General features: G+C 42.5%; 1 protein-coding gene across 10 annotated transcripts in view; it reads left to right on the top strand.

Annotated features, from left to right (window-relative positions):
- Positions 1-14911, top strand: part of FRY (FRY microtubule binding protein) — a 326671-nt gene that overhangs the window by 284764 nt on the left and 26996 nt on the right. For all 10 annotated transcript variants that reach the window (XM_086329430.1, XM_086329429.1, XM_086329431.1 and 7 more), the window contains 5 exons: positions 1871-2011; positions 3984-4163; positions 6395-6556; positions 9014-9088; positions 12321-12491. In XM_086329430.1, the coding sequence (XP_086185556.1) occupies positions 1871-2011; positions 3984-4163; positions 6395-6556; positions 9014-9088; positions 12321-12491 (729 nt within the window). The remainder of the gene's footprint in view (positions 1-1870; positions 2012-3983; positions 4164-6394; positions 6557-9013; positions 9089-12320; positions 12492-14911) is intronic.

Raw genomic sequence — 14911 nt, 5'->3', positions numbered from 1 at the left:
GTTCAATGCACGATACTGGATGCTTGGGGCTAGTGCACTGGGACGACCCAGAGGGATGGTATGGGGAGGGAGGAGGGTTCAGAATGGGGAACACATGTATACCTGTGATGGATTCATTTTGATATTTGGCAAAACTAATACAATTATATAAAGTTTAAAAATAAAATTAAAAAAAAAAAAAAAACCACCACCACCACCACGGGTAAAATATGTGTGTGAAACTGGTAATAAGAGCCTTAACTTCGTTTACTGATCATGTATTCACTTACTATGTATTATTGTAGATGCTGTATAGAATCAGTTAGAACAACTAATTCTAACAATAACTCAGTGACTATAACAGAGAATCTGAGAATCAGCGGGTTTAGTAACCTACCACGAGTGTAAGGTGTCAGAGCAGCCTTTGAAATGATGTATAGCTGCCTCCAAAGCGTAAACTCCTTTTCACTACCCTGGTACCTGTCAGCACATGCCAGAGACAGGAAGATTTTATTCAAATTATTCTGGGTGTTCAAATCTTATTTAAGGACTTAACTATGTTTAATGGCTGTGAGCTCTGAACTCATTAACAGAGCATATATTTTTGAAGATACTCATTTTTCCACCCAATATGTTTGTGCAATTATTTCCTCATTTGTTAACTGTTCAGTTCCTCCACTTTTGATGTGGAATTTCAGCATTTCTTTAAATCATTTCTATTGTCTTTTAGTTTTGAACAGTAACTTTTTTCATTATGTCTGTCACATCAATTTGCTCATTATTTTTCTTTCCTTTTTGAAAATATCATTGACTTCTTCCTTGATTATAAAAGCAGTGTGTGTTCATAGCAGAAAATTCAGAAGGTACAGAACAGTTAAAAAAAAATCATCCAAAATAATTAAAAATATCCAGAGAGAAAGACTAGTAAGGTTTTGTTGGGTGTCCTTCCTGTGTTATTTCTGTATAACACACACCCATTTACATCAGTGTTAGCATCATTTACTATACAGAAACTATATATCCCTTCTTTATCATTTCACTTAATATAGCTAGTATCTTTTACTGTCTTTAAAAATGTTCTATTGAATACATGGTATTTCATCATACAGATTACCATAATTTATGTATCCACTTCCCTAGTGTTTGATATTTAAATTGCTCACAGAGCTTTCTTGTTTTGTGTGGGATTTTTCTTTCTTTTTTTTTTTTTACCATTATAAGTAATGCCTTGGTGAAATCTCATACTTAAATCTTGGTATCTGTCTCTAGGTTTGGAAAAGTTCCTAAAAATGTAATTACTATTTCAAAAGATATGAACCCGTTTAGTTATCTGGACCTCAATCGCCAGATTATCCAAGTTACCGTTTCCACCGATGATTTCTATTCCTACTATAGCCTCCCCAGTACCATCATCAATTTGATAACTTGTAAATGTATCTCTTGTTTTCATTTGTAATTTTCAGTCACTGGTGGTGTTTGATGCTTTCCTTTTGAGGTTTATTTTGTTGTATTCCATTGTGTGAATTTTTTTAGGTCTTTAAAAAAATTTTTATAAGCATTTTTCTTTTTTAAAAGAGCTTTTATTTACTTATTTATTAGGCTGTGCTGCATGGCATTGTGGGATCTTAGTTTCTCAAGCAGGAATCACACCCTGTGCCCCCTGCTGTGGAAGCACAGAGTCTTCACCACGGGCCCACCAGGGAAGTCCCTGAATATTACATTTATATATCAGACCTACAGCATTGCCTTTGATTAACATCTCCCCCTCTTCAGCAGTTAGGATTTTCTTCTCCTTTCTAAGGAAATGCGCAGTCGTAAAGGTACTAGGAGACCGTGGTGCTTCTGTGTGGAACCTGGTGTCAGATGACTCACCCTGCCGTTGCCCCCACAGCTGCTGGAGAAGGGCCTCCCCAGCATGCAGCAGCCCCTCCTGCAGGTGATCCACAGTCTGCTCAGCTACATGGACCTTTCTGTCGTTCCTGTAAAGCAGTTCAACGTGGAAGTTCTGAAGACCATTGAAAAATACGTGCAAGTGAGTATTGAACCAGCATGTTTCCAGATAGTTGTTCCAGAAAGACATCCTCTGTATGCAGCTTGTACTTGGCCATGGTTTTATGGGTGCCAGGCTGCGCGTTCATTTATCAATGTCCGTAACACACTGAGAGCGGCCAAGACAGTGGCTGACCAGCACCCTGAGCGGTGTCTTGAGGAGAAAGACAGGACCAGGCCCCAGCGCGTTCCTGAGCCTTCAGAGGACACGTCTCTGCCTCCCGCGCTTAAAGGCCAGATACTGAAAGCATGTCCTGGCTTGGGGGGCAGGGGCAGGGTCTTGTTTGAGGGGTTCTATTTCAAAGAAGGAAGAAGCAACTTGTGTGTGCCTGGTTCCAGACCAGGTGTTTTAGATGAGAAGGGTTAATTCAGAGGAGAAAATTGTCACTTAGGGTCGAAGGAACTAAGGCTAAGAAACGGCATACTTATACTTGAAAATACTCCAACAAACAAAACATACTGTGTACTTGGTGAGTTTCAGAGTTCAAGGGCAAATGCTCGGCTTTCTCTGGTTAAATTCATTGACTAAGCTTGACAACTTTAAACATTTTTTTCCCCATCTTCACTTCACCAGTCACATTACTTGAAGAATTTGCAAATACTAAAAATGATTTTCAAGCTTTTTTTTTCCTCCAAGTGGCATTGCTCCAGTAACAGTTGTACCATGTGGTAGATGTTCATTATCGCTTTCTCACTTGACACTCACGAGAGACAGAGGGGCAGTTCACATCTTTGCCCCTTGTTCAAAAAAAAAAAAAATTTGTTTTATTAGACTACCTGTTCTTAGGCCTGTGGATCATCCCTGGTACTTGAGATCTTTACTGAATGGTGGCTAATTTCATATCAAACCATGACCTCCCTTGTGCAGAAGTTAACAATGAAGGGAATGCGTTTTACTTCATGTGCTTTTATTCCAAGTCCTAGACAAATAATAACGTTTATCAGGCTGGTTATCCATGTTCAGTATTTTTATGGGAAAAGTGTCTCGGTCTGCCTGGGAGTTGTCAGAGACACAAAGATGGTGAAACACAGTGAGACTTTCAGGAAGAGTAGGAGTTTGATAAGGAAGGAGAGGAAGGGCATTCCAGGATGAGAGAACAGCATGAGGAAACGCACAGAGGCTAGAGACATCAGCTGGGATGGCGAATTCCGGGGGAGATTACCCACGTAGGCCTTGCTCGAAGAGTGTGGACTCCTCCTTGTCCACCAGGGGGAGCTCTTGAAGATGTTTAAGCGGGGAAGTGGCTTGAGCTGAAGATTCTGGAACGATCACTGTAGCTGGAATGGGTTTGATGGACCCAAGGAGAGGCTGCAAGTGGGGAAGCCAGTTAAGAGACCACTGAAATAGTCCAAGGAGGATTCAGCTGAGGCAGTGCCAACAGGAATGGAGGTGGGCAGGGGTAGGGGTCAGATTCTCAGGAGGAAGGGAAGAGGGGAGTTAAGAATGGTTCCCAGACTCTGGGGTTAGGTCATGAGGAAGACACGGACAAGAAGAGAAGAGGGCTGAGGGCAGAGGTCAGACGCCCAGGAAGCAAATGGAGCAGAAAGAGCCAGAGAAGTGGGAAGCGTAGATGGAAACTGGAGGCAGGGAGAATCTTGAGGAGTGAGGGAACAGTAGCGTAACTGCAATGGGGGCTGGAGCTTTTTTTGTTTTGTTTTGCTTTTCAAATTAAGGAAGTACCTCATTAGCAAAAGTGGTACCTTGTTATTTTAAACTTGTTTATTTGAATGTGGACAAAACTGTTCTTTTTTATTTGCTTGTTTCCTAAATGTAGCTCCTCCTACAGATAAATTATCTTTTTTATGTCATTTGCCTTTTACTTATCAAAGGATTTCCTGCACTGTTTTAAATCAGTGAGTTCTGACAGGTCATGAGAAGCTTCAGTAGCTAGGAGCATGTTAGTTTTTTTTTAATGAAGTAAGTTTTTAAGTATTGACTGTTTCATTTCCTTCAGAGCATTCACTGGAGAGAAGCTCTGAATATTTTGAAGCTGGTGGTTTCTCGATCGGCCAGCCTCGTTTTGCCTTCCTACCAACACAGCGACCTCTCAAAGATAGAAATACATCGAGTGTGGACGAGCTCATCCAAGGAATTACCTGGAAAAACCCTAGACTTCCACTTTGATATCTCAGAGGTATGTTAACTGTTCCCGTGAACTTTAGCGTGAATGCATAGGAGCAAAGTTCTAAACTAGCTGCCTGGAGAAGGAGGGCTTCCTTTACATTTATGTCACATGAAAGCTTCTAAGGCCTAATGAGGTCCTATTTTTTTTCTTTTTTAAGAACACATTCACAGGGGCTCTCATTTGGCAGCTTTTAAAAATAGAAGCTAGCCTCAGTTATGTAAAAACGATTCCACAGAAAAGACAATTTTTAAAATGGAATGATCTTAAGCATTTTAAACCGTGAGCTTCACTCATTCTTTATCTGACTGCTGCCACGTCCTGTCTGGTATCTGCAACCTTCTTTCCTGAACTGTAGCCAAACCAGTGAATGACCGAGATTTATGGAATCTGCCCTTATGGTCATTTCCCCAAGCCACACTGCTTTTTTTTCTTTAACAATTTTTTAAAGTTGATATGTTGTGTTTTCATTTTTATTAAGTTCAGTTTTTTTGGTGGGGTCACATGGCATGCAGGATTTTAGCTGCCCGACCAGGGATCAAACCCACGGGCCCTACAGTGGGCACATGGAGTTCTAAAAACTGAACCATCAGGGAAGTCTCCCACACTGCTTTTTACAGTACCACCATTTAAATTCTTGCCTTGAGAAAGAAAGGAGTGTGGAGAGAAGAGACCTATGAACCAAACTAAGGAGTCAGGAAGAAAAGAGGACACAAAATAGTCCGATTTACCTGCTGGTCCATGAACAAACTTTTGGAAACCTGCACTTAAGTATGTTAGTCTAAGATATAAAAATACATTTGCTTTCCTGTCTCTCTTACCCCATGACCGCTAAGCCCCCTAAAGCAGAAACCATGGTCTGTCCACTTTGTAATTACGGTCTGTACAGTGTCTAATGCATGAACGTACTTCATGCACATGCTTCAGCTTGGCTGAATGAATCAGTTCACTGAAGGAATAAACTAGGTCTGCTGACATGCAACTTATCGGCTCAGTTGCAGCCAGATTGGGTTTTTTCAAACAATCGTCCCATTGACCATTCAACACTCAGGGTGAGATGCTGTTTATTGCTACTGTTGTGATGTTTATATATGACATTAAGGTATCAAATCAGTATTTTTCCATTTTAAACAGTTTATATTGCTAGGGTAGGAGAGGGGTGCTTACTCTTTTACTAAAGTTTATTCTGTTCCAAATTGGAGAAGGAAATGGCAACCCACTCCAATGTTCTTGCCTGGAGAATCCCAGGGATGGAGGAGCCTGGTGGGCTGCCGTCTATGGGGTCACACAGAGTCAGACACGACTGAGCGACTTAGCAGCACCGGTTAGCATTCTATTCAAAAGAGGTACAGAAGACCTGTAGCCAGTCAGCTGCACGCCCCAGATACCCAGTTGCTCCAGAAAGATGGGCCTGGAGAGACAGGTGGAACACGCCCAGCCAGTGTCTCTCATCTCTGAATGTGGGCCTGTGAACAGGCTTCTGCAGAGACCCCCTTGGGGCTGAAGTTTGGGAGGTGCTGCCTCCCCAGCTACCACATTACAGACCTCTCAGGAAGTGAAATTTCTTAAATGTTGCCCAAGAACCTGGCCCTGACTGTTTCATTTAAATAACTGAAAACATAGATTTAAATAAATTTTTAAATACTTGAGAGTATAAGGTTGGTGATTACAGGTTGGAATGAAGGGAAGGAATTTTGGTCTTAAAAGTCTTTCAAGCTTAAACATCTGAAAATAATTTGCTTTCCTGCATGTTTCCCTTCTCATCTTTACAGTCATTTCTGAAGTGCATTTAAGAACAAGCAATTGGATTTGTTTTCAGTTGCTCAAGAGGGTGGGAAGGTGTTGAAGATGCAAAATGGTTTTTGTGTTAGTCACTCAGTTGTGTCTGACTCTTTGCAACCTCAGGGACTGTAGCTTACCAGGCTCCTCTTTCCATGGAATTCTCCAGGCAAGAACACTGGAGTGGGTAGTCACTCCCTTCTCCAGGGTATCTTCCCAACCCAGGGGTTGAACCTCAGTCTCCCACATTGCAGGCGGATTCTTTACCATCTGAGCCACTAGGGAAGCAAAATGGTTTAGGATGTGTTCTTGAACATCAGGGAAATGAGCCTCCGTGTAACACTGAACTTCTCTACATTTTCATCAAATAAGCAGTTCTTGGTTGCTGCTGGGAGACCGAGCCACGTACTAAGGATTGTGGATGAGACAGAAGAATGTATGCTTCTCTGCTCTTTTCCCTGCAGACGCCCATCATTGGGAGACGGTATGATGAACTGCAGAACTCCTCTGGGCGTGATGGGAAGCCCAGGGCCATGGCCGTCACCCGGAGTGCATCCTCCACCTCCTCAGGCTCCAACTCCAACGTCCTTGTCCCTGTCAGCTGGAAAAGGCCCCAGTACTCCCAGGTAAAGAGTCCTTGACTCGCAGGATTGGACAGGAGCTTAGGGGGCCCATTGAATCCAGCTGTGATACGCGATTTGGGCAGCCACCCTCCTGATGTCACCCACCTGGGCATCAGCACTTCAGTGATGAGGAGCTCATGGCATCCGTATTCCGAGGGGACCCCTTTACTCTTTGAAGAGTTCATTATGTTGAGTTGAAGTGTGATACTCTGTTGCTTCTACTTATTGATCCTAGTTCTCTTAAGGCTTAGAAAATGCAAATCAGATCTCTCACATGGCAGCCCTTCAGACACTTAACCTACCCCCTCTACCACTCACCCAGATGAGTCCTCTTTCCTCCAAATAATAAATCCTAGTTCTCCCAACCAATCCTCTGTGGCAGGGCTGCACGCTGTCCTGTGGACTGGCCCTGGATCCAGTCAAGGGGTTCACGCATGGCTGACATGAGCAGAGCAGGCGCCCAGATTCCTCCGTGCTTGCCTTGTCTCTATTCACTCTATGGGTTATTGATGTCACCGGACTTGCTGTCGAGTGAAACCTGTGCATTATTTAGGGCTCTTTGGGTGACATGTGCCAGAAGCCCAGTGAAAAACTGCCTGAAGTGAAAAAGGCATGTGTTCACTCCTGTATTGTGGCTTCAAGTGGAGCTGGATTCTAGCACACACAATCCTTAGACCCTCTCCCTCCTCCTTATGGCCCCACCTTCCCGTCCCAAAGTCCTGCTTTCCTCTCTGCTGACTTCATCCTCAGGCAGGTTCTTCCCTGTGAGGTACCAGCGACCTCTGGCAGCTCCAGATTTACATGGTCTTTGTCTCTGACCATTTCGGGGTAGAGGCCTTCCCTCCCTGACATCCACAGCAATTCTAGAGAAAATTAAAGTGTTAGTCGCTCAGCCGTGTCTGACTCTTGGCTGACCCCATGGACTGTAGCCCACCAGCTTCTCTGTCTATGGGATTTTCTAGGCAAGAATACTGGAGTGGGTTGCCATTCCCTTCTCCAGGGGATCTTCCCAACCCAGGGATCGAACCTGGGTCTCCTGTATTGCAGGCAGATCGTGTACTATCTGAGCCCCCAGGGAAGCCCCATTATAGAGAAAGGATTCTTGCAATCCCTACGAGGGAGGAAAAGTGTCTCCTGGTGGGAGAAGAGCCATCCCAATATGAAAAGGAGCTGCGTTACTAGGAGAAGGAGAAGTGGACGCTGTGCAGAGGGAAACCCCTTAGTGTGCACGCCCAGCAGGACTCATCCTCTCTCTCAGAGGCTGGGAAGATGGAGCCCCCAGCACAGCCCCTGCTGGAGCCGAGCTGGTGCTCAGCGGGTGTTCACTGTGGGCTGGACAGAGAACCTGCTCTACTCTCTTGGGGGTTTGGAAAAAAGACACATGCACAGCCCCGTTCCATGTTCCTCTGTGTTGATTCCTTCCCAGAACTGCAGAATGCCCACTAAAACCTAGAGAAAGAGGTTAAGGAATCTTCTGCCATTCTTCAACACCAAGGGCCTCCTGTCTTTGACCTTGAAGTGACACCATACTGAGTGTCTCAAGAAGGATGCAGGGAACTGAGTTACATCAAGAAGGAAAATCTGTGAATGATCCTGGCCTCCTTGCAGGCTCTCTATTAACTTAAATCAGGTTAAAAAGGAAAAAAGTCATTTTCAAGCGATTAGGGTGATTGCTTTAAGAGTAGTTCTGAAGCATGTTGACATTTTTTAGGCTCTGGTTACTCATCTTTTTCATTCTCAACTCACCCATCATTCTGAGACCTACTTTATCTATGTCATTGGAAAATGTGATGGTTTGTGAAGAATCCCAATGCTTAAGGAACTGAAAAGTAAGGTTTATGAAGAAAAGCAAAAGGAATTGAATCTGTTTAACTATAGGAAGAATAAGTTGAGAAAGATTTAACATGGCTTGCAAATAATCAAATATAAATCTGCGCAAAGTAAAGCTATCCTCCCATTTGGGGTAAAGAGATTTGTATTGTAACATAAGAGATTTAATTTAGGTGTAATGAAGGGCTTGCTAATGACTGAAAGTTGTAGCACACAAGAAAGATAACCAAGGGGAGTAATGAGTATCTGCTAAGAACCAAGGGATTGACTTTCATATCTTCTCCCTTAGGAATGTTCAGATCAGCACTGTCCAGTAGACATACAATGTGAGCCTCATTTAAGTATTCTTAACAGTCATCTTTTGAAAAATGTAAAAAAAAAAAGCAGGTCAAGTTAATTTTAGTAACATTTTAGCTAATATGTCTAAAATATTTTTCAGCATATAATCAGTATTTAGTCATTGATGAGCTATTTCACACTCTTCTTTCATACCAGCTCTTCCTGTGTTTTACATCTCTCTGTTCTCACTGGGTACATCTCAGTAATTAGCCCCGTGTGGCTGATGGCCACAGGATGAGACCAGATTTGATCACAGGTCCCCAGATTAAAACCTGTGTGCTTCTTTTCCAGAAGAGGACCAAAGAGAAGTTGGTGCACGTCCTTTCTCTGTGTGGCCAGGAAGTAGGATTAAGCAAGAATCCATCCGTAAGTTCTGTCGTGTGTCATATTTATTTCGCTTTTGGTATTGCTTTTGGTCTCGTAGTTTAGATGATTCAACTATGAATTACAAGTGTGATATCCATCATCTTGATCAATCTCTTAGACTTGTCTCCACACTATGATTTTTAATCTTACTTAGTTCAGAAACACTGAAAGATGTTATTGGCTGTCTGCTCCAGCTGGCAAATAGAAACTCAAGTTGGTAAATAAAAACTCAAGTTATTTTTATTTTTTAGTATCTTGATTTTTAAAGAATATACCCAGACTTTCTTAAAATAGGTGTATGTGACTCTGCTGCACTGCTGTACGCGATATACATTCCTTTGGCGTATAATTTGACTCTGTACACACATTTCTTAACGTGATGTCACTATTTTACTCATGTAAAGGTGCAAACAGTGATATGTTTTTTTCTTGCATAAACTTCTACTGATTTTACAGTTGGAAAAATATATATACCATTGGGCTTTGAAATAAAATGAATAATAAGTACCAGAAGTTAACTTCTGAAGCTTTTTTAAACATTTAGAAAATTAAAATTATGTGTGCGAACACTGCGGCAAAAGGTTTGGTTTTGCCAGGTATTTTTATTTCATCTGTATTATAGCATCTTTATTAGTAACCAGAAAAGATTGCAAACCAAGTTATTTTCAAGTAAAGTAAGAACCAGCAAACGGTTTCTCTGTGGAATTGCTTTTAAAATTCCAAAATGTATATGCTAATGTAGTTCATGACTGTGTGAAATTTGAGAGACTCATAGATTCCTAGAGTAAAGGCTGATACTTATTATCACCCTGGAATGTGCTCCAGCAAGAAGCATTGCCTCCTTTGAAGTTACCTTCCAAGTTGCTGACTGGTGGGTTTGCTGCTGCTCCTGTGACATCACGGAGGGCAGAGGGACCAGGGATGACAACTGGGAGAGCGGACGGTGCCTCCCAGCCCACCAGGAAGGGGAATGGCAGCCTTTATCTCCACAGCAGCACAGCCAGCGAGGGCCACTTCTCTCTGTCCCTGTGGTTACACTTTCCCCTTCAGATCCCAACTGCCTGCTTCTGTGCTGTGGCCTTTCAAGCTAGAACTGTTTACTGTGTTACAAATACGAAAAGCCACACTAACTAGGAAAGGGAGCATTCAGCTGAGGCAATCAGAGTGCTAGTCTCTCCGTGGATGGACCTAGAGACTGTCATAGAGTGAAGTCAGTCAGAAAGAGAAGAACACCATGTGATACCACTTGTATGTGGAACCTAGAAAAAGGGCACAAGTGAGCTTATTTGCAAAGCAGACACAGAGACATAGATGTAGAAACAAATACGGATACCAGGCAGGGGAAGGATGGGTGGGATGAACGGGGAGATTGAGATTGACAATATATACAATATCGATTAAAAGACGCTTACTCCTTGGAAGGAAAGTTATGACCAACCTAGATAGCATATTCAAAAGCAGAGACATTACTTTGCCAACAAAGGTCCATCTAGTCAAGGCTATGGTTTTTCCAGTGGTCATGTATGGATGTGAGAGTTGGACTATAAAGAAAGCGGAGTGCCGAACAATTGATGCTTTTGAACTGTGGTGTTGGACAAGACTCTTGAGAGTCCCTTGGACTGCAAGGAGATCCAACCAGTCCATTCTGAAGGAGATCAGCCCTGGGATTTCTTTGGAAGGAGTGATGCTAAAGCTGAAACTCCAGTACTTTGGCCACCTCATGCAAAGAGTTGACTCATTGGAAAAGACTCTGATGCTGGGAGGGATTGGGGGCAGGAGGAGAAGGGGACGCCAGAGGATGAGATGGCTGGATGGCATCACTGACTCGATGGACATGAGTTTGAGTGAACTCTGGGAGATGGTGATGGACAGGGAGGCCTGGCGTGCTGCGATTCATGGGGTCGCAAAGAGTCGGACACGACTGAGCCACTGAACTGAACAGACACTATTGATACTATGTATAAAATACTAATAGATGACTAATGAGAACCTCCTGTATAGCACAGGGAACTCCACTCAGCGCTCTGTAGTCACCTAATGGGAAGGAAATCTAAAGAAGAGGGGATATATATACACATATAACTGATTCACTTTGCTATACAGTAGAAACTGACACAACATTAAAAAAAAAAAAAAGAATTCTAGTCTCTCATCTCTCCCTGACTAGGTGGCTGGTCATCAGTGCTGTTTTATCTCAGGTACCCATTTGCAACCCCTGTACGGACTGTGTGTTGTGCCGTTGTATAAAACCTAGTGCAAATCCTATGACTGTTCTTAAAACACAGGAGGAAAAAAAAGTATATTTAAAATCCATTTACTTTTTCCTGTTGAGAGACAGTTGTTATATTTAAATTCTTATGAATGAAATTTTACTTTCAAGGAAGACCAAGAGGTTATAATGGTTAAATTAAAAGAACATTGTTCATTTTGTTTAATATCAGTCTATATGTTCAGGAGAGGCTGCAGAGCAAAACATTTAGATTTATGTCAAGTCTGTTATTCCTAAGAAGTTATATTAAAATGGCCCAAGAAAAATGAACCTATACATATAATTTTAAAATGCTGACATACTAAAATTTTAGTAGAAAAAAAAAAGTTTTGTTTAAGTCAACAGGACAGGAATTTGAGTGTGAATTCTGAACACGGCTGCTCAGCTTCTCTTCTGTAATTCAAATGAACAAGTTCTGTACTTCTTGACTTAGGTTTCTTTTTCTTTACCAGTTCCTGATTTCTCTCTCGAAGGGTTAAATCCTTTGCTCTCACAGTTCGTTCTATAGTAACACATTTTGTTGGCATCAGTAGTCCTTAAACTCTTAGGTGATAATATGTATGTGATGTGTATGTGTATGTGAATCTATACAGTTTCTAACCTCAGTCAGTGTAGAAACAATGGAAAATTTCTTGGCTGTTGTAGACTGTCTGTGAACACAGACACGCTCAGTTCAAACACACACACACACACACACACACACACACACGTAGGATCCAGTCTTCATTAAGAAGCAACGATTTGACTCTAACATTTTCCTAGTACGTGAACTTGCGTCTTTGCAACGAGTTTAATCTGAAGGCACCTGTCCAACATAAATAATAAGAGAACATTCTAAAAATACCCACTTAAGGAATTAGGTGTGTACTGGAAATACAGTGCTACGAGGAGCCAGTTACGGGTTCTGTAGCTCAAACCACCGAAGGGAGAGCGGTTTCTCAGGAGAGCCCTCTCGGTTCACAGGTGATCTTCTCGTCGTGCGGGGACCTGGACCTGCTGGAGCATCAGACGAGCCTGGTGTCGTCCGAGGACGGGGCCCGGGAGCAGGAGAACATGGATGACACCAACAGCGAGCAGCAGTTCCGGGTCTTCAGAGACTTCGACTTCCTAGACGTGGAGCTGGAGGATGGCGAGGTAGGCACAGGCTCAGTGAAAACCATCCGCTCAGCCTTTTCTTTGCTAATGAAACGGTTTCTTTCTACCTGCTAAATAGTGAGTTCTTTAATTAGAAAGCTTGTAAACTTTATTTTGGATCAGTTTATTTAAAGTACAGCAGCTTAACTTGGTCAAAAGTCACCCCACCCTTCCTGTCTGAGCCCAGGGCCAAAGCGGTTCCAAGTTCTTTCTAAATGGCAGAGATCTGACTTTGAATGGCCACACGGAGACTCTGTGTGTGTCTAGTCCAAAGGTGAACTTGAAAAAAAAAAAAACCAGAAACATTGAGGGTCTCAGCCTGTTCTCTGGTGCCTGGGAAAAACAGGCAAAGCATTTCATTAAGCATGAAGTTGCTCTTATGTGGTGATTTCAAAGCTTGCCTGCTACAGCCTGCGACCGGAGCCCGAGGGCCTGGCATTTTTGTGCTGTTTGAATTCCTCAGAACTTGAAATTAGATTTAACGTGTAAGAGAGCTCCTGGCTCTGCTTTTGGCTGGTTTTTGACACCTGGAGCATCTGAATTCAAGTCTGAACAGGCAGATGCAGATCTGTGTATCTGAGTGATAATTGTGGTAATAAGCTGCTTCAGTTATGAGTCATGTTTTTGAAAACTGGGAGTGGAAGGAGGAGCATTGTTTTAGTAGCTTGGGGGCATATTCTAGCTGAGAGGCAGGCTTTTTCCTCCTGGGATGGGCACTAAGCTCCCTTCAATGAGGTTGCCATCTGTAAAAATGCCTGCTACCCAGCCTGGTGTGTGTTGGGCTCCACATTATACTTCCCAGACAGAGGGCTTTCTGCCAGTCACACAGTTCAAATGGAAGCCCAGATTCCAAGCTTGTCATATCCTATGGTAAGTAGTAGTAGTAGTGTTAGTCACTCACTTGTGTCAAGTCTGACACGACTTTGTAACCCCTTGGACTGTAGCCTGCCAGGCTCCTCTGTTCATAGCATTCTCCAGGCAAGAATACTGAAGTGGGTTGCCATTCCCTTCTCCAGGCGATTTTCCCAACCCAGGGATCGGACCTGGGTCTCTTGCATTGCAGGCAGGTTCTTTACCATCTGAGCCACCAGGGAAGCCCTATGGCAGGTGGGCACCTCCTAATTATAAACTTGTGGGAAATGATACTTCAGGTAACTGCTTACCTTCCCTAAAAGAACACCTGCTGACCAATCCACTCGTGTCAAGGCTAGGTCACGGAGCTGTCCATTTTTGTCCTTACTGGCCACTGACGACCCTGGCTGTCTGTGCCAGCAAGGAAGAGTCATGTCCTCAGAATGAAGAATGTTTCCTTCCCCAATTCTTCCCCTGGAAACAGGTCTATCAGATCCAGTCCTTTTAAGAGTCTAAAGGCACTGACTGCAAAGCACCTTTAAAACATGTCAGCTCTTCACCTTGAATTTTCTTGAACCAGGAAACAGTTCTGCAGTTTTCTGTGTTAACCATAACTAGCAATAAAGAAATCAACAAGTACATGTGGTGAAAACTGTTTAAAAAGTGTAATGCAAAATACAGCTGTTTTGAATATTTTCAAAATGAGCTAGAGGTCATTTTGGAATGTCAAATGGAATGTCAAAAGATTAACTTCCTAATTTTGGCAACTGACCTCATCTTTGCTCTCAGGCTAGAATTCAAGCTTAGGTAGTACCCTTTTCACTCTGTAAGTTAAAATGAGGAGGGAAAAATTGATGAAACAAGAGAAGCATCATTTTTTCCCGTCTCATACAAAGACAAATGGGCTGTGTGAAGGGATCTGGCAGGAATGCTATCAAGTAGAAGAATCAGACACAATTGCAGAGTTAATTTCTATCAAAATAAGGAAAACCTTAGATGCTCATCATTTGAAAACAAATTTTATGCTAATGTTTGTCAGGGACAGCAAGTGATAGATACTATGCCTTCCTTGTAGCGTTTTCTCTATTGTCCTAGCCAATAAGAACTAGAAAGAAAAAAAAAATAGTGGTTACTTTGTATGATTATGATTTTAAAAGAAACACAAGAGTGTGACAGTATGTATTTTATCCAAATAAGATAAACTATTTGAGAATGTTACTTCTCCACAAGGTTACAATAAGGGATTCTAGCCTACTTACAGAGTCGCAGATGGTCAAAGCAGGTCCAGCTCTGACTTTAGCTCAGCCTCTGACCCAGTTTAATCTGCGAAGCAGCTTCTCTTGGCTCCTCATCTATCAAATGGGGATGATAATACCTGCCTGTAGAGCTGATGTGAGGGATCAAGTAAGGTGACCTATGTAAAGCTTCTCACATAATTTTGGGCACAGAATAGGCATTCTAAGTGTCTGTTCCTCTGTACTGTCACTGATGAATAATTTCAGTATTTCCTCCTCTACAAAAGGTAAGCATATTTGGCTTCTAGATCAAAACGCATTTATAAAAAAAGA

The sequence above is a fragment of the Bos grunniens genome, chromosome 12, assembly GCF_055505025.1.
Source record: "Bos grunniens cultivar Pamir isolate PY7600 chromosome 12, Bosgru_T2T1.0, whole genome shotgun sequence".
In the NCBI taxonomy this organism is placed as follows: Eukaryota; Metazoa; Chordata; class Mammalia; order Artiodactyla; family Bovidae; genus Bos; species Bos grunniens.
Note: the sequence above shows the minus strand (reverse complement) of the source record. Positions and strands in the feature narration are given on the sequence as shown.